This window comes from Sebastes fasciatus, chromosome 22 (genome assembly GCF_043250625.1).
Source record: "Sebastes fasciatus isolate fSebFas1 chromosome 22, fSebFas1.pri, whole genome shotgun sequence".
Taxonomy (NCBI): Eukaryota; Metazoa; Chordata; class Actinopteri; order Perciformes; family Sebastidae; genus Sebastes; species Sebastes fasciatus.
This window is the reverse complement of record NC_133816.1, coordinates 20,898,542-20,918,758: the sequence shown is the minus strand read 5'-3', so window position 1 is coordinate 20,918,758 and position 20,217 is coordinate 20,898,542. Positions and strand designations below refer to the sequence as shown.

The 20,217-nt window shown below is 38.6% G+C and overlaps 1 protein-coding gene across 2 annotated transcripts; it reads right to left on the bottom strand.

Moving 5' to 3' along the window:
- cd99l2 (CD99 molecule-like 2) lies at positions 1-19,332 on the bottom strand. 2 transcript variants are annotated; one of them, XM_074624014.1, is made up of 10 exons: positions 19,060-19,332; positions 14,553-14,609; positions 13,846-13,902; positions 12,781-12,897; positions 11,165-11,245; positions 9,200-9,271; positions 8,961-9,017; positions 8,733-8,852; positions 8,363-8,428; positions 1-7,360 (listed from the first exon to the last, which is right to left on the bottom strand). In XM_074624014.1, the coding sequence occupies exons 1-10, from the start codon at positions 19,118-19,120 to the stop codon at positions 7,299-7,301; spliced, it is 750 nt and encodes a 249-aa protein (XP_074480115.1). In that variant the 5' UTR covers positions 19,121-19,332; the 3' UTR covers positions 1-7,298. The 2 variants fall into 2 exon arrangements, with proteins under 2 accessions (XP_074480115.1, XP_074480116.1); XM_074624015.1 differs by lacking the exon at positions 11,165-11,245.
- Between the last annotated feature and the right edge of the window lie 885 nt (positions 19,333-20,217).

Genomic DNA, 20,217 nt, shown 5'->3' with positions numbered 1-20,217 from the left:
TTTTTTTTAAATGGTTTATTTTATTTATTGGTTCATATTAGTAACAAGTGCCTGTAACATATTGCCAGAGACTTATCATAAGAGAGAAAGCAGAGAGAGAGAGTTCACTATTACACTTCAAGCAATGAAGACTGTCCAACATTCAGTTGTCAGGAAGACGCATCGTAAGCTACAAGTAACTGTGTTTTACAGTATGTAGAGAAAAGCATGCATCAAAGTGTGTACGAGAGCAGTATACTGTAGGTGTGTATGTGTTGTATGTGACAGGTAGCCTTGCAAAGCCAGCCCTTCAAAGATCGAATCATTAAGAGCTCATTGGTTTTTATCCTCAAACAGGGATTTTGGCTGGCTTTGCACGACTCGGTGACAGGCACTAGAGTGTACTTCAGGGAGAGGACAGTCAGAGTGGCAGCATGTCGGGAGAGGTCAGAGGTCATATCATATAATGCAGATAACCATACGGACACTTTACAAAGCGAGCTAGCTGTATAATCCAGGGTTAATTTGGACGAGCAGCCTTGCAATGATTACATTTTTGTTATCACTGATTTTATCGCTAGTGAGTTGCATTATGGGAAATTATGTTTTTGGTGCTTGACCCATACTGAGAGCTAAAAGAAAAGATATCTCGGACAGCGTTGGGTTGCATTCAAACTTTAAGAGTTTTTTTTAAAGTGATAGCCCTAATAATGCAATGTTTAAATTATTACAATGCATTATCAGAAATTGTCGCGGATTGTCTAAACATTTGGGTCAGTTTTCGGGTTGTCCGTCCGTCCCATTCTCGCGATATCTCAGGAACGCCTGGAGGGAATTTCTTCAAATTTGGCACAAACGTCCGCTTGGACTCAAGCATGAACTGATTCAAATTTGGTGGTCAAAGGTCACTGTGACCTCACGTGCGTCCCATTCTTGTGAATTCTCACGGCCTTGATTATGTTGAGCCACGCTTTGTAAAACAGACCGATATATGGTTCCCTAAACCTGAACCAGTGACACCACTGCTGCTTCTTTGGACCTTTCTTGCATACAGAGAACACTCCACCAGTCTATCCAAACACCTGACTTAATTACAGTGGTTGGACACAACGTCATACACACCTGTTAGGATGTTATTCATATAGTGTCCACCCCACTGTATGTTCTGTACAGTCCAGTAACCAGCTCCAAACAGCAGTATGGCACATGTGTTCCAGGATAATTGTCCACACTGAATCTTAGCAGTATTAACATCCACAGTGCCGATAAAAACAAATCATTCACACATTGTTTGTAAGATATCAGCTGGACTCTAATCCATCAAGTCCTCGTTTAACCATCAAACCAATTCAAATGTTGCACGGTGAGGTTACGTTAGATTCCTTTTCCTTCATGATTATTTCTTTTTCATTCAATCCCAAAAAGGCAAAGCCAATCTCCAATCAATGCTACATCTTTGGTGAATTTGTATTTTTGCAACAAGGTTTTTGCTATATCACATTAAGACATTCAGTACATTCAGTAAACGGAAAGGTTTTGTTATTTTGCGTTTTGTGTGAAGTTCAGCTGTCAGCAAGCCCGAGCTCGACGAAACACACCGCCTCCTTCCAGTCCTCTGGGTGCCGTAACCGCTCTTCCGAAAGGTAACCACCCAAAGGAGCTGAAGGCCGTGGGTGTTGGCTCTCGCTCGGGTGCAGCTACGGGGGTGTTGAGTGGATACTGTGGCGCGTCCCTGTGGGACTGTGCAGGGTATAAGGCAAAGAGAGAAGCACCATTTGAATTACAGCTGACAGGGCACTCGTTCAGCAGATCAGTTCGTTACCGACCACTCGTAGTCCCGTAGTTGGATTGCTTCTTAGCAAGACTGTTAGAGAAGGAGCAAAGGGATTTGTGGGTAGAAACCGCTGCTTTTCCAAGGCAACATGGAGGAGACCAGGGGTGCGGTATTCATGTAGGACTGTGCTGCATCCTGTCAGATATGTAACACACCGCCAACGCTATTTACAGCTCATACAACACATATACGGCCTCAGCAAAAAAACCTCAGCAAAAATCCTTCACGCATTCACCTCTGTGTAGATACAGACTATTCTATCAGACACTACTCAGGTCGTTGCCAATCATCGCTTATGCTACGTTCATGTCACGTGTGGGCTTCTACTAGCTTCTTACTTAACATCCTAAGATTGGCTATCTGGTTGGCAGTGTGTTTTTAAAAGTGAATAAATTGGCTCGGGGGTACCAAAGACTAATGATCCAATCACCACTAATATCTCTTTCACACCAATGACCAGGGTCAGACCAGGGTTATCCCTTCAACCCTTCTTTTGTCGATTCAAACCAAGCCAGTCAACACAGATTAATCCCTGGTCAAGCACATTTCAAGAAGTATGCGTGGGTCCTAAGCACTAGCTGGAGTTACTAATTGTGGGGATTTACGCACTAGAGTGTAAAAACCAGCGCAAGAACCATGCAAAGGGTCCAATTCATAATTGCGACTGGGGAAACAAGTTTCAGAAAACTCGGAAATATCAAACTTGGAAAAGCAAGATGCCTCACGTCAGCTAAAGTCCGTCATTCGAGGTAAAAAAAACAACAACAACACAACTTCTGATTAAGGGAACATTCCCGAATTGTAAATCTTTCCCATCACCCATGACGTGAACGCGGCAATATTCGCCATTGAGGGATAATTCATTACGTAGGGTTCAATAATTCTCACCAGAGATTCTGAGCAGTGCTATAAAACGACAGACAGACTAAATATCAGACAGTATAGAAAACATGAATGATTTCAGACCTCGTTCGGGAACACACGAGACCTCTTTAGGCAAACAACAAAAGCGTTGGCAGTACAGAACAAGGAGGCAATAACTATCTACAAAAAGGTTAAGCTAAGTTATTAGGAAAGTCGAGTACAAAGTGTAAAAAGAGCAGGCGGAGAGTGTAAACACACACACGCACACACAAAAGAGTATAATAGTTAGCATAAATATGCTCTTACCCACTGCTACAAACACAGAACTGCTCACGGTAATATGTACAACCATCACAACTGTCCAAACGCACTCGTTATGACACTATTCAAGATCCTAAAGCTAACTACTGCTGCTAACTTCATCTACACAGCTAAAGCAGACTTCTAGTTTTTTATGTATCATCTTTGTGCCGACCGACTACAAACTCCTCTCTGACGTCACACATCTGGCATCTTTCACAAATACCTCACTTTTACACTCTTGCAAATCTTGTTCCATTGTGGCCATTTTTAAAATCTACCAAAGAGGGAAGACAAAGTGTTTGCCCGATCATCTAAAGGCGTGTTCAAAGACGCAAATAGTCGCTGTGTCACGGAAGCATATCAGCGTTGAGATTCTCTTGACGTCACCGAGAATCAGAAATAGAGGACAATCTTATTGTCGCCGTCTGTCGGCACCCGGAGCACTACGACTCAACGTCAGTACTGTACAGAGACGGAACAAAAGGAAAGGGCTACAAGGCAGCAATAGTGATTATTTTGGTCGTGATGGATGGTAGAAAAAAGCCCCTCTTCCTTTCCAGAAGGAGAACTCCCATCGGCTGTTTAGGGCAAATATTGGCGAGTTGCGAAATACTCCAAAAAAACAATTGAGCGGCCGTATTCGCGCAAGTAACGCAAAACGAAAATCTGCTTCGTGTTATTTTATTGCTCAACACAGGCCATTTCGGTAGAACATGTCAATAGAATAGAAATTACTTTCGTACGGCACTTTGTAGGCGGACGTTTTACTGCCATCCGGTAGTCGCTTTCCGGTAGGCGCTGATGTTGCAATGGAACGAACAATTGACTTTCACTTCTTAGCAATACAGGTTGGTATAGGTATATAGCTTTTGTTTTATGAGGAAGGAAATGCATTTATCGTGTTTGTTAGGCCTCGAGAATACGCATAATGTTTGGGCCAACGGCTGTCTGGTCTATCAAAAATCTCTTTTGCGTTGTCGTAATGCTACTTTTATACATCTTCCCCGTAGAGTTTCTCACAGTGATGTAAATTTAAAACGGCCACCATGGGATAAAATCAGAGTTCTTCTGCACACACTGGCACCTCACTGCTGCTAACACAATCAAAACATAGCACAAAACAATATTAGCTTCTGAATGTCGCAGTTATCTTCAAACAAAAAGTCACATTTCACACATTTTATCTGCCTGTCCACGAGCCTTCGCCACACACAGCCGGCTTTACCGGGGAAACAAAGTGCTGAGCTTTTAATTCTCTTTTTCAAATCGCTTCCCATCCAAGAAGATCCACTTTTCAAAATGAAGAACAGAGATGGAGAAGTACACGCTGCGCATTTTTAAGCTCTAACTGCAGTGGAACTGATTTAGCTAGCATTATTTTTGTTATGCTACATGCTACGAGTGCGGTGAGAGTTGAATTTCCTGAACTTTAATCCAACTTTTCTTTTTGAACTTAATAGGGAACGGGAATGTGACGTCACCGACAGCAAGTCGGGCAATTTTGGAGGATAAGCGTGCCATCCGCTGGCCGTTTACTGCTCGTGTTAAACGCCAACACAAAACACTTTACATTGAATAAAGATTCAAAAGCCGAATTGTAGTTTATATAGCAAACAGTCAAACACTGCCCGTTTGTAAATTGGACATCGGCCTCCAAAGATTAACATATTTTGAACTGCTGACAGATGTTCGCCAACGCCAAAACACATCAGTGACCGTAATTGGGTGGCAAACTGTCAAGATCCTCCTAATTCGTAAGGATTAATATCATCAATATATCGCCCATTTGTCTTTGTCTATATGGGTATTTGTCTTTCGCACATACTTTATATATTTCTGATGATGAATAGACCGGAGACAGTCTAACGTAGCTTCGTACACTACTCTCCAAAACACGGCGGCGCGCCAATGAATGCTCCACGATTCCCATTCCCTATTCATATTTTCTTCTTTAACTTTTTAACTTGTTCTCATCACAATTATTTCACCATCACCACTTTGGAAAAACCAAGCCAGGCTCCCTTCATTAGGCATTGTCGTTAAAGGCTAGTTTAAAAAAAAAAAAAAAATCTATTTACACTATAAAAAGTCACAAGTTGTAAGTAGACACAAATGTTTGGACGCCTTATTTTTCCCCCACAACTGCAAAAAGATCCAAATCTGAATAAGGCAACTTTTGTACATCAAGATAGACAACACGAGGAGGGTGTACATGGGCGCCGCATGTAGCAACTAATGATGTAACTGTCACATGATGTAAACAGCAGCTACCTATGAGGTATGTCCCACTAACGGTGGAGCCCGTTGAAGGGTAATACATGTTCCAAGTGGGTTAAACTTCTTGGGGAAACTTCAATTAATAGTGATTATTAATAGCATCATAATCACTGATTATCACATCATAATGGTATTATAGTAAACGTAACAAATTAGATAAAAAAAATCACATGTTATAGGAATAAATTCATATTGTTAGTCAACATTATTGTTATTATCTCTGCCTGTGTGTGTCAGCAGGATTACAGAAAAACTACAAGACCGATTTTCATGAAATTTGGTGGAAGGGTGTAGCATGGGCTAAGGAAGAACCGATTCAATTTTGGAGCGGATACACACATTATTTTTATGGAAACGGCCTTGGCGGATGTCTGTCACCTTCTAGTTACGTGATGTAACTTGAGTTCTATGAGTACGAGCGTTTAACGTATTACTTCCTCTATGAAGTATGAACGCTAACTGGCTACTGACTACCTTATCTGACCACATTTCATCACAACATTTTGATTACATAATCAGTTGCTACACTAGGGCTTTGAATTAACAGAAATCTGGGGAATATTTTTCAAAACGTTCACTCTCTGCTCTCATCTGCGGAGAGCAAAGACAGACCTCCAAGTCGTGAATTCTGTACAGTGTTGTTCCAGTTTAGATTTCCATCATCGTGCATCAACAACAAAAGAAAATCTAAAACATCTAAGACTACGACGAATATTCGGTTAAAAAGGGGGAAACTACTGTGTTTCATTCAGAGTCGTCAGGAAATGAGATATTGCTGATTGCTAAAACTTTCATTCATCTAAAAAGAAAAGAAGAAGAAACGCTGGGTGTGTCTCACTCCCTGGTTCACGCCTTAATCCTGCTTTAACTGTAATCAATCAGTAAACGGTAACACTTCATTTTACAGGTCCGCAAATTTCATGGTAATTAGGTAATAATTTTAAATTTCTTTGGAATTACTGCAAAATACCCCAATATTTACCTAAAAATGTATCAAAAATTACTTTATTATAAACATAATTTAATAATTATATGCTAAAATAGCATATAATGGTTAAAATAGGGCTGTGCGCTGCTTTTCATTGGAGGTGGAAAACTAATTAAATTGAATTTAAATCGATTTAATTTAAAATAAATTAATTTAATTTAATTTAATTTAATTTAATTCAATTTTAAATTAAATTAAATTTGGTTAAATTAAACTATTGTCTACACAAATGTAACCTGGTAGCTAAAGTCATGACTCAGGGAGTTTTTTTAAGAAATTTCAAAGATGCTAATTATCATCTATTTACCAGCAGACATGTAAATAAAGCATATCAATTCACTTAAATAAATTACAAGCTATTGGGAAATAGCGAAATATAATTATTAAATAATGTTTATCATTAAAAAAAAGATACATTTTGAGGTAAATATTGGGGTAATTTCCCAGTAATTCCAAAGAAATTTCAAATACTTGCTAATTATCACCTAATTATGAAATTTGCGGACCCTTTAAATGAAGTGTTACCAAGTAAACTAATCCGCCTGACTACCTGTGAACTCAAAGAAGCTCGACACACACCCATAGAGGAGTTTCTTCCTCCAATGTATAATAAGATTAACCGCTTTTTGTATTTTTCTTTCCATTATTCCTTCACTGTGTCCGGAGCTCAAAATGCTACAACTAAAGCCCCAGCTCACAGCAGAGGAATCATAACATGCTGAAGGCTGGATAAACCAACATTGTTAGTGGTGTTCAAACAGTAAACAATAAATAACTATATACACATACATTTTGGCAAAGTTCGAGTACACTGTCGGCCATGTTTACAGCAGAGAATTAACAAAACGATCTGGTTCACATTCAGCGCAGACGGACTGCAACACCCCGACGGTTACAGCACAGAGCTGCAGGATCAACGAGGACATGCTGCACAATAGACTAGAGGTCTATCCTGTAGCATAACTGTGTGTGTGTGCAGGGAGAGGTGGGGGGGTGTTTGGGAAAGAACGTGTGTGGTGTGGTGTGTAAGTGTGTGTGTGGTGTGTAAGTGTGTTACACAGCATTCTCTTCAGTGGGAGGTTCAGCGTTGGGCGGCTCCAGAAGAGTCTGTTGGACTGCAGAGGCAAAATAAAAACAGACAGTAGTTTACACACAGATCATCTCTATCAGATATTACAAGAGACATTAGACCAGAGGCCTGTACTACGAAGCGAGTTCAACATCTCCAGGGTATCTTCTCATTATCTGGCTTCACTAACTCTAACAAACGAGATCACGCTAAGCGGTCCTACGATGCTGGTTATCAACTCAGTAAGTCAAACCAGGGTTTCTCAGTCTGGCTGTGAGCGCGTTCACATGAACGGGGAGGTGTTTGCAGTTTATAACCAATCACAGACATGAACAAGACTACTGACTTACAGACAGACAAGCAGAGCGGCACTTTTTACAAAGGAAGAGTGAACTATATTAGACACATACGAAGAAGTTAAACACTTAATCCAGACTAAAAGTAACACAGTTGAAGCTGCCAAATGCAGGAAGAACAGCTGGCAAAAGAAAAAACTCCCAATGTGTGAATGCTGCGTCCCCGTCTCCGGCGGTGTGAAACGGACTCAAGAGGAAGTAAAAAAGTATAAATAGAAAACATAATTCAAAGCGGTAAACACCCACAGCATAAATCCAGATGTCCTTCCTGCATCTGTCAGTTTAAACTGTGTTGTTTTTAGTCTGGATTATGACGGTAACTTCTTCATATTTGTGTGATATTATCATACGATCCCCGCACTGAGCTCTGATTGTTCAGTAGGAGGTGCTTTTATACGAGTTGATCTTTTATCTGGAACATAACTCCGGAGCGGGTTAGCCGTTCAGCATCAGTTACCATGGCGATCTACCATGGTAAGAAGTGAACCAGCTTCATAGTACGGAAAATCCTGAAGGGTTAACCCTGAAGTTACCTCGCTAACGCCAAATCCTGCTTCGTAGTACAGGCCTCATATCAGCTAGTAGTATGCAGTGAGTGTAATGTCAACAAGCTTTTTAAATGTTGTATTAATAGCTTCTTATTATTGAAAAGGAAGAAAACAGGGCGTTAGTATTAGTAGAGATGTGTTTACCTTGTGGTTCTGTAGCCACCACGGCCTCGGGGTTCTCAGCCTTCACCATGTCGGTATTCAGGCTCTCTGTCACGACACAACAACACATCTTAGTGAGCATCAACAAGTACAAGTACTGAGCCACTGCTGCTACCACTACTGCAACTGTATGTACTGCTACAAAGCCCCTTCATTGACATTTTCCATCCATCCACCAGATGCCCTCGGACGTTTCCTCCTTGTCCCCATCACTCACCTGAAATCCAGGTTGATGGAGGTGAACCAAAACAGTAAAACAATGAGCTGAAAGAGGCCAAATAGCTCTGTGGAGCTAAGGGGAACTAGTTTTAGTATTGTCATTTTAGCCGTACAAAAAAGTAAAATCACTTACGTTGTATACCGAAGCACAGCTTCTTCTTCTGGTAGGAGACGTAGCTGGTGATTGCGCCCACCAGCGCCATGGCAACCGCACTAACAATCCCTGCAATGGTGCCCACTTCTGCTGTGGTCTCTGCAAACACACACACACACACACAGGTATACATACATTAGAGTCCGGCAGACAAACACACAAGACGTGCATTTATGAACAAACACTCTATGGACAGAATAAACCCACCCCCGTTGTCGTCATTTGATCGTCGATTCATTTCATCGTCGTCAATCGGACGTCCACCTGTGGGAACACAGAATAACAGCAGGGTTAAATTCCTCAGCTACGGAGCATGGGTTTTCTATAAAGGTGCAGACGTTACTGTTGGGAAAAGTCCCTGCATGTTTTGAATGCATACAGGCTGACAATAATAATTCCCCCTTTTAAATCATAAAACTATTTGAGTGCACAGATTCCTACATTACCTTTGCCTTTGTCGGGTTTGTAGGTGTCGTCTTTACCAACATCCCGCAGATCATCGTCAGAAAATCCAGCACCTGAAAGAGGAGACAGATAGTCACCACACTGAGGATGAACGCAGTCACTACATGATAAACTATCGCTTAAAAGAAGCTGCTTAAAGGTACAGGATATTGCTTCTAGAGAGAGAGCCTTTGCATTTTCACGTCGGCCACCGTAGTTCTCCTACACGCTTGGCACACGGGAGAAGTTTCAGTCGGTTGCAATGTGCAACCTCACCGCTAGATGCCACCAAATCCTACACATTGCGCCTTATTTTTACAAAGTATAAATAGTAGAAAACAAGAAAAGTCGTAGCATTAATGTCCTTAAAGGGCTGAATATTTTGATAGTTGAACGGTTTCTGTAGCTCAAAGTATGCAGAAGTAGTTGAAGTCTAAAAACACGTACGGAAGAAATAGAAGAAGTTGAACTACAAAATGCATTTCCTGCTGAAAATGTGTGGGAATGCTGACAGCTGAAATTAATTGCAAAGCATTGCTGGAAACACGGTTCCGAACTGAATTGTAAAACTAGCGGAGTAGAAAGCTGAACTGCATGACCCAAAATGTATGCAGTATGCAGAAGTAGTTAAAGTCCAAAAAAGATATGAAAGAATAGAAGAAGAATGCTGAATCAGCATTCCCACAAATATAAACAGAGAATGAAATATATAAAATGGTTTAAAAGCATACGAGGAAGGACTTCAACTAATAAAACCTTTAAACTAATTTTGGTCTTCAGCAGTTAACCTCAAAGAAAACTCAGAAATGCAGAAATAGCATGCAAAGGACAGTGTTGCTCTATCAGCAGAGTGGGAGGGGATGATGAGCAAACAGATGAAAACAATGAGCTCCCTCTCTTGACATGGAAGAGTGTTATTTAGTTCTTCTGTAGCACTCAACAACGGAGTACTTATTCAAGCAGACTGAGGGTTCAATTGTGCAGATGGTGAAGCAACTGTCTAAAGTTTATCTACTGCGTAAGTACTTATATCACAGTCCGTCCAGTGCGACACGTCTGGCTCACAAAACTTGGACCGAGCTGTCAAACTAGGCGATCTAGTTTATAAAATGAAACAGGATTAAGCCGCGGCATCGCCTGTTTCTCACTTTAAATGTTTTCAGAAGTAGATTTTCGTGGATTGTTTAGACCAGGGGTCAGCAGTCTGCGGCTCCGGAGCAGTCATATTATGAAAATAAAGTCAAAGGTTTACGAGAAAAAAAGTCGTAATATTATAAAGTAGTAATTTTAAGTGTTATTTTCTTTTTTTCTCATGAAGTTATGGCTTTATTCTTGTAATATTGCGACTTTTTTTCTCGTAAAGATAGGACTTACTTCTCGTAATATTACGACTTTTTTCCTCGTAAAGTTAGGACGTAATATTCAATGGTAATTAGGTGATAATTAGCAAGTAACATATTTGAAATTTCTCCTTTCACCCTAAATTCACCCAATTACCATGAAATTTGCAGTAAAATTAAGTGTTATCCAATTTTGTTAGAATTTCCCCCATGATATCTGGATACTAAATAACTTAATTTTAGAAGGGTGTGACATGTGGACGAGTTGGGAGAACTTGAATGGAGACACAGGTGTTACGTAACAAGTCCCAGTGTGGATGAGTGGATCGGTTGGGCTACAGTATATTTATTGAAGGCGGGGGGGTTCTTTATAATCTGGTACCAACACTCAAATTAATTTAAAATGCCCAGCCAACCTTAAATATACTCACTGACAAACCACAGATAATGACTTACTAGCTATTAAAGCCGCTACGTGTAGAACTTGTATGTGATATCATTAAACTATTCTGACGTCACAGGTTTTTAGACAGATTCTGAAATGTTCATATTCTACACATAGCGGCTTTAATTCCACATGAAGTGTTAGCTACGAATACTAATCCGACGGTAGACACTCCCACCCACCTCCCTGACCCTTGTTCTTATCCTTGCCACCAATGTCATTGTTGGGGTCCAAGGCGTCAGACAGGTCAAAGTCATCGGCAGCTGTAGAGGTCAAAAGGTCGGTGATCAACGTTAGTGCAAAAGTAAAGAGCAAAAGCAGGAGTCTAAAAAAACATTACAACAAATAAACTCAGAGGGTAATAATGACTGAAATTAAAGAACTACAAGACTCTTTAATCAATAAAATAATGTATGCTGTAGCTAAATTTATATAAAGATGGACGACATGACAGATCCCTAAAAGTGAAGCCAAAACATCTGGATCGCCCCCTGGTGGCTGGCTGCAGTAATGGTCATAAACCCCGCCCCCCTTTGTGTTAGCGGATGAGCCAAACTAAAAAGTTAAAGTACACGTCAAATACATTTTTCCCAAAGAGGATTTCTGTCATTTTAGGTAGTTCTTATCACGCTGATGTTTGTTCAAGTATAAATTTTTCTGATCAGTTTGGTTTTAATTAGTTATGTGATGCTATAAAAAAGGGGGTGAGATGTAACTTTAACTTTCTATAAACCGTGATTGTCTGTTTCGAATATAAAGATCTGTACATATAAAGATTAACTGTATATAAAAGAAGATCTTTATGTCTATACCAGGGGTCAGCAACCTATACTATCAAAAGAGCCATTTTAGGCCCGGGATATTTTGGCTTCACTTTTGTACAGTGGGAGGAAGTCATCCAGACCAGTCGGCCATCTTTATATATATATATATATATATATATATATATATATATATATATATACAGTCTATGTGAACTAGCTAACATACGATATAAGGTGTTCGTCTGGTACCTCATTAATAATTCAACGATTATTTATAGCATAACTCCTGACCTACTGGTGCCTTCAAATGGGGTCGTGTTTACGAGTTGTGACATGTTTGTTGACGTTGTCAGAAATGGCGGAGGCCTTGGAAGTAAATTTTTTGGTACATAATAAGTGAATCTATTGTCATTTTAGTCGTATATTGTAATTCTTCGTAATTTTATAATATGTCCGAGGAATATGTTGATATTCCCAACGGCCTCTTTTTCCTCTGTCATTATGTTACCCACTTGCTAGACGCCAACAGTAATGTTAATATTGCCGTTGCTTAGCAGCGGTGTTCTCACAACTTGAACGCCAAGCATATCGTGTACACGACTTCCCACGTTGTAAAACACGAGTTTCATTTGAAGGCACCGTACATTCAAGCTAAACTACACATACAGTAGACTAGCTGTTGCAACAGGCTGCTTGTACATAATGGAGCTTTCACACAATCAAAATGTTATGTGTTGCATACATGTAATCATTTTATTGTTCTGTTAAGCGACTGCCCAAATTAAACTCTGCACTTCCTGCAAGTATTTCACAATAAAAGCCTACCAGTAAATGGAGGCATTATTCCATTTGAGGAGCTTAACACCTGATCTAGTGGAACTGAATTAGTGCGATAGAGCAGTAATCATATAAAGAAGGAGGACTACAGGTAAACATAGAGGAAGTGTTGAATTTAGATTAACAGAGAATTAAAAGAAGCAGATCAGAAAACTGAAAGTAGAAATTATAAAGCAGGGGTAGTTAGAAATTAAGACCTGGTTTGGGTTTGGGCTTGAGCGGGGCCTTGGTAGCTGCGGGGGCTTTAGGCACGACCTTGGGTGGGGCTTTGGTGGTCGTGGTGGTGGTGTCAAAGAAATCATCCAGATTCAAGTCTGCACAGAACATCGAAAGCACAAATCTGTAGACCCAGTGACCTCAGTTATGAAAAGTGCGCTGTAAAATGTTTCTATGTCATAGTCGGGGTGGAAAACACAAAATGTTAGACAGTTATTACAGTTGAAAATAGTGTCGCTAATACAGTAAAAAACTATGTAAAATACGGTAACACTTCATTTTACAGGTCCGCAAATTTCATGGTAATTAGGTGATAATTAGCAAGTATTTGAAATTTCTTTGGAATTACTGCCAAATTAGCCCAATATTTACCTAAACGTTTATTATAAATGACTTTATTATAAACATTATTTAATAATTATATCCCAATAGTTGATCATTTATTTAATACATTTCCAGGAAATTAATTAATATGCTTTTTTTCCATGTCTGCAGACATGCTATTTTAGCATATAATTATTAAATCATGTTTATAATAAAGTAATTTTTAATAAATTTTGAGGTAAATTTTGGGGGCAGTAATTCCAAAGAAATTTCAAATAGCCTACTTGCTAATTATTACCTAATTACCATGAAATTTTCGGACCTGTAAAATGAAGTTTTACCTAAAATACTTCCTGGAAAACAGTATTATAACAGGTCTGGTTCTGCCCAAGGTTTCTACCCGTTAAAGGGGAATCATACCTAGTGCATGCTCATGGGGGATCTCTTGCTGGGTCTCTAAATTACAGCGTACGGTCTAGACCAGAGGACTGTACTACGAAGCAGGATTTGTGGTTAGCGAGGTAACTTCAGGGTTTTCAGTCCTACGACGGTGGTTCACTTCTTACCGAAGGTAGATCGCCATGGTAACTTATGCTGAAACACCTGACCTGCAACGTGCTGTCACTGTTCCTGGTTAAGCTGGTGTTGTATTTACATCATATTATATAGTTATTATAATAGAATTAAATGATGATTGGATTAATAGTTGTGTTGCTTCTTACCTCCTCCTGTTCCTCCACCTGGTGCTGCTGGCTTGGGCAGCTTAGGAGCAGGGGTCGCTGTTGTGGAGGATAAATTATGTATTAAATTTATGCATCATGTCATATAAAAGTTTTTACTTGCTGTCATTCATAAGTGGATATTGTATTGTACTTAACGTCTTTGCTGAACTTTTTTCAATGCGTGCTACACATTTTGTTTTTGATTTCAGGGTGTATTTTTCTCACTGTTCCAGGCAGCCATTATAATAGTAATAATCCACAATTAAAACGCCGTACTTTATTCATTCATGGAGGTTTCCAAGTCACTGCATGTTCTACAACACTGTCTGGCACATATTTCAGAATAAAAGCCTTGTGTTAACAAATTAAGGAATTCTGTCCACAGAAAAAAACGCTTGAGGGCTTTTATTTTGAAATAAAAGCAGGAAGTGTTGATTTAAAAATAAGTCTTTACTTTTTTTTCATCTCCGTAACATATTCTACAGATGTCTAGACATTGAAACTGTAGTAATGTAGACGCGCGTCTCACACAGGCAGTGTGGCTGCTCTAACCTGTTAACACGGACGCCGAAATAAAAAAAAACAGGTAACGCAGCCGCCACGCGCCACTGACGTTCCTGGTGTGTCCACGCTGTAAGGGTCTTGCAAACTACACACATACAGGACTTTAACATTTAAACAGGTGAACAGTGTTCTATTGTGCTTACCTGGTTTACTGTCATCATCACCCAGAGCATCAGACAGGTCAAAGTCCTGAGAGAGGACTACAGTCCAGAGAGGACAGAGAGAAGGACAGAGGACACATTACTCAATCTGACACATAAAACCAAAAAGGATTCAACACATACTTTAGGAATGTTGAAGCTGGTCTCTTTTGATTTAAGCTTTTTTTTGTGGAGGTGATTAGTTTTCCAGGCCCTGCTGGTGTTACTGTGTCACACACACACACACACACACACACGCATACATACATACAAAACGCCCGTCCCTGGTGCCAAACTGGGCCCATAGTGCACTAATCCGCACTGTTTGTTGCCTGGATTGCAGAACAGAGATCATTTACCAGACTGGTACACAAAAGAATCAGAGACAAACAAACAGTAGCTAACCTCATTGGCTGCCACTCACAAACAAGCAAATGGTGTGTGTGTGTGTGTGTGTGTGTGTGTTTGTTTATCTGCCTTTGTGGGGACCAATTTGAGTTTTAGACCTTCAGAGTGAGGACATTTTGGCCGGTCCTCATTTCCTCAAAGGTCTGTTTGAGGGTTCAGACTTGGTTTTAAGTTTCAGGTACACCGATCCGACATTTTGGCCCATTTCCAATCCGGCCCCTCCACCCTCCCACTCCGTAATGGAGTGAACTCCGTTTGTAGTCACACTCACAGCTGAATGAAGCTCCTTCATTAACGTGGAGGGTAGAAATACAGCAGCCACTTTGGGACGAACTTCCCTCTCTTTAGCAAGGAAATAAATATCAGAATCAGAAATACTTTATTGATCCCCGGGGGGGAAATTGAGGTCTGTTTTTCTCCCTTTCTAGAATATAAATATAAATATATATAATAGAGAAAATATAAATAACAGCAGTGCAAATAATACTGCTGAAAAATAGGATCTATGCAAATTATATAAATGCACGCATTTATAAAAATTCAAGAATGTTGTAAAATAAGAATATTAGTTTAAATGTACTGTATAAATAAATGCAGTGTTAATGCTACAGTAAACCAGATTATTGCACAGCTGAATGAATGCGCTAAATTATTGTACTGTTAAGTCAGTATTGCACAGTTGAAGATATAATAAATTACGGGGTTGTAAAAAATAACAATATATGTTGTATATATATACTGTATATTCTAGACTTTAACAAGGGTATATTTGATCCTAAATACAATCTATTTACGTTATATTGTTGACGTTTGTATGACAATAAAATAGAATAAATTAAATATCTATCAGTTTGAGCAGTTTACGAGTAAATGTTTTTACCGGTAGTCGCACGAAACTGACATTGGAGCGTGTTCCATGACGAACACAAAACGGCGTTGCACGGGAGGATGGAATTGGGCCTTTCAGTCCCAATAGCGATACCTGGACTTTGGGTGTCGGCCGATACCGAGTACCGATTCAATACCAGTGTTTAATTAGTAAGCTGCATGCCTCGCTGTGTGGAAGTGACTGGGATCATGCTGTTATGTGTAAGACAAAATTAGGCTTGACTTAAACATTGCTTTCCTAACTTCGTAAAACAAAATGTGACCAATTTAAATGATGAATCATACACCAACAAATGAATCTTCTTTAGTCATACAGTTATACCTCATACCATATAGTACCAATTCCTTTGCCAAGACGTACATTTAATATAAATAAAAATAAATAAAAAAATATATAAACAGAAATTTGTATTTATGCAGTGTTAATGAATAACATGAAGATTTCCTAAATTAAAGGGTAAACAATAAAACGTATACACTCCATCTAATTGTGATTCATGCTATAGTTGCTGCTTTATCCCTTTCTATCTATTTTTCGAATCTGGTCTTTTTCTTGCTCTGCAGTCACATCTAATTTCCTCCCTGGAAATCAATTCTTATCTTATCTTATAACTTCAGTCCAGCCTTCCTGTTTTGGCTTCCTATCCATGATAGGGCAGATTTTAAACTGCTCCTCTTCATTATTTGTTTGTTATTTTTTCCTTTATTCAATAGCTGACAGTAGAGACAGACAGGAAACATTGGAGTTTGAATTTTTGTTCTAAAAAAAAACCCCAATAGGAACTATTTGAATATCTACCCCTAATATCTATCTCTAGGGCAACAAAACTACTTAGTTAGGCTTCGGAAAAAATCGACTTTGTTAGGTTTAGGCAACAAAACTACTTAGTTAAAACAGTGACGTGACATTACATTACATCATATATCACTGTTACTATCTGTAATGTCCAATATCCATGATACTAACTAGCTTGCCATTTCCAAATTACTTCATCAGCTAACGTTACGAAGCAAAACCGTCCCGAGTCCTTCACATAGAAATCAGTCCACAGGCTGTTATAGGCAAGCGAGAAAGTCGGAGGAGGGTCTCAGTTTTTAACATTACAATCTGTTCACACAATGGCAATACAAAGCAATTAATACATGTTAATTGTTACGGACTGTATAGTACCTTTTAAGGTATGACTCGGCACATGCAACTACACCTGTACAGATTGTAAAGCCCCCTGAGGCAAATTAGTGATTTAAAATAAAATAAAATTGATATTACCTTGTGATTACAGTTTGTTTTTTTAAATGTTAATGTTGGTCTGTGACGAAAAAATTTGGTCTCCTGTCTCATCCACCAAGCCGCCCCACCCACATCATAGGGTATCGGCCAGATGTGACTTATCCACACTAATACAGCTTCCTTAGTATTTAGGTCAACAAACAGCAATCCCTGGCCACATGTTACCGTACTGTAGGTTGAAAAGATTCCAATGACCTCCACACAGCGAGGTATACTGACTTTAAATTAGCGGAGAAAGAGAGCACTGGTATTGGATTCAAGATTCAAGCCCTTTATTGTCATTGTGTAGTACAACGAAATTAGATTGTGACAATCCCATAGGTGCTAATGAAAAGATAATACAATAAAAAAAGAGATAAATATAAAAAATATAAAAGACAATACAATATTAAATATAAAAATACAATATGTATATTGATGAGATGAAAGTTTTGCCAGATTATTGCACAAAGTGTCCGTCAGATAATTATATAAATATTGCTATTGGATATATATGTGCTCCATATATGAATCCAGACAGGGCCGGCTTAAGGAGTAGGTCAAATAGGCGGTCGCCTAGGGCGGCACCTTTCGTTAAAAGAAAATAATAAAACAAATCTATGGTGCTCATAGCGACTGATAACGCCTATTTAACGGCCTGATAACAGTCAAATCTGGTGCATTATCAGGGGATAAATCACAGCAGCAGGTATGGGCAGAGACGGAAGTTCCGCCTACATTCAATCCTTACCAACACCTAATCTTGACCTACTGACTTTAAAATCAACCATAACATAACTACCGTTTTAAATCTTATGCATACCTAAACCCAACCCCCCCCCCGGCTTGGCGAGCCAAAATCAATTCACCTAATTTGCATCTCATTTGCATAATTTCCCCTCGTAGCATTGCATTAACTAGCCGACCACTGCAGCTTTGCAGTCAGTACACCTTATAAAAATCTATCATGCAGACCTTTTGAAAGAAATCTGATCCTCATATACAGTGCAATCAAATGTCAGGAGCTCCTCTGCACCTGGTAGTCTGGATCTCATACTAATACATGCATGGTCTGTCTGTGTAATGGTGGTGATGGAGATAACTGGGGTGTGAGGACACGTGCTATACGGTGACACAGAATGAAATCATCTAGCTGCTTTTAAAATATTCACCTTTTAAAGTGACTAACTTTTCATATTAATCATCAGTGCATGCAGGTGACATCATTGTCAGAATAGCATGTGCAGCTGCAGACAGACAGACAGACAGAGAGGAAACTGTGGGTGGTGCCACATCACTTTGATCTTTAAAAATTATATTATATTATATTATATATATTATATTATATTATATGTTAATAACTAAAATTACTGGATCTACTATTACAAATTCTATAGAATCATTTAATGTGTAATTATTGCTGAATCTATTAGGTTATGTGGAGCAAATGGAAGCCATAATAACTGCTTCAATAATACAATATATTATAATATATATAGTATGTATAATAAAAGATGTATTATTCTGTATGCACATGTAATAATCTTTTTTTAACAGAGAGGAAACTATGGGTGGTGCCACATCACTTTGATCTTTAAGAATTAACATTATATTCTATTATATTCTATTATATTAATAACTAAAATTACTGCTGTTACAAATTCTATAGAATAATTGAATGTGTAATTACTGAATCTATTAGGTTATGTGGAGCAAATGGAGCCACAATAAGTGCTTCAATAATAAAAATCTATAATATATATAGTATGTATAATAAAAGATGTATTATTCTGCATGCACATGTAATAAAAGGTGTGTTTTTTCATGTCTATCTTGCAGGCCGGTGGATGAACCATTACTCGGCCTGCAGAATCAAAGTGCGGCACAAAAGGCGCAGAACATGTGGATGATGTTGAGGTGTTGCAGGACAAAGCGGTTTATTACCTTGGAGAGGCAGCAGCAGAGCCAGCAGCAAGCAAAGCGACCACGGGGAGCGGTGAGCCATGACTCGGGTAACGGTAAACCAGAGAACCAGAGAACAGCCGGTTAGAGAGAAGAGAGAGAATGAACGGAATAACGGGCCCTGCTGCTGTCACCGGTGCGTCTGATTCTGTTGGTTCAGCTCCGTCTCGCTGTGAAAACCGCATACAAGGCGTTCACTATATTCACTATGTTCACTATGGCACCCTGGGACACTCCTACACAGGGCCCACACTTCCTGCAAAGCCTTTCACAATAAAATACTCGGTTTGCCAACAATAAAAAATAAAAAGTGAAGAATGCCAGTAACACAATTTTTTTTTTTTTTTAATAATGCATGATTTAATATGAAGTTTCAATCATGTCCTGCAATTTGGGACCTTATTTTGGAAAAAAAATATGAACGGAAGTCAACGGGGAGAGATAAATATTTTTGTTTATCCCATTTGAATTGCGCCATGAATCACACATATGATGTTTGTCAATTTCAAACATAAATTTTTTATAATATTACGATTTTATTCTCGTAATATTACGACTTTTTTTCTCGTAAACTTTATTCTCATAATATTATGACTTCATTCTCATAATATTACCACTTTTTTTCTTATAATATTAAGACTGTTTTCTTCGTAAACATTCGCCCACGTTTCCTGCCACACTCTTCAAAATAAAATACTCGGTTTGTCAATTTAAAACATTATTTTTTTAAATATTATGATTTTATTCTCATAATATTATGATTTTTTTCTCAGAATATTAAAAAAAAAATTCTCGTAAACATCTGACTTTATCCTCATAATATTACGGCTTTTTTTCTCGGAAAGTTGATGACTTTATTCTCGTAATATTACGACATTTTTTTCGTAAACTTCTGACTTTATTCTAATAATATTATGATTTATTTTCATATGAGGACTTTTTCTCGTAAACTTATGACTTTTTTCTCGTAATATTACGACTTTTTTTCTTGTAAACGTATTACTTTTTTTTCTCATAATATTACGACTTCATTCTCATAATATTACAACTTTTTTTTCGTAATATTATGACTTTTTTCTCGTAATATTACGACTTTTTTTCTTATAAACGTATTACTTTTTTTTCTCATAATATTACGAC

Coding starts and splice junctions, on each gene's coding strand:
- cd99l2 (XM_074624014.1), bottom strand. CDS start 19,120: ATGGCTCACCGCTCCCCGTGGTCGCTTTGCTTGCTGCTGGCTCTGCTG. Junction 13,903..14,552: donor TGATGATGACAGTAAACCAG/GTAAGCACAATA, acceptor CCTCCACAACAG/CGACCCCTGCTCCTAAGCTG. Junction 7,361..8,362: donor GGTGGCTACAGAACCACAAG/GTAAACACATCT, acceptor TTGCCTCTGCAG/TCCAACAGACTCTTCTGGAG.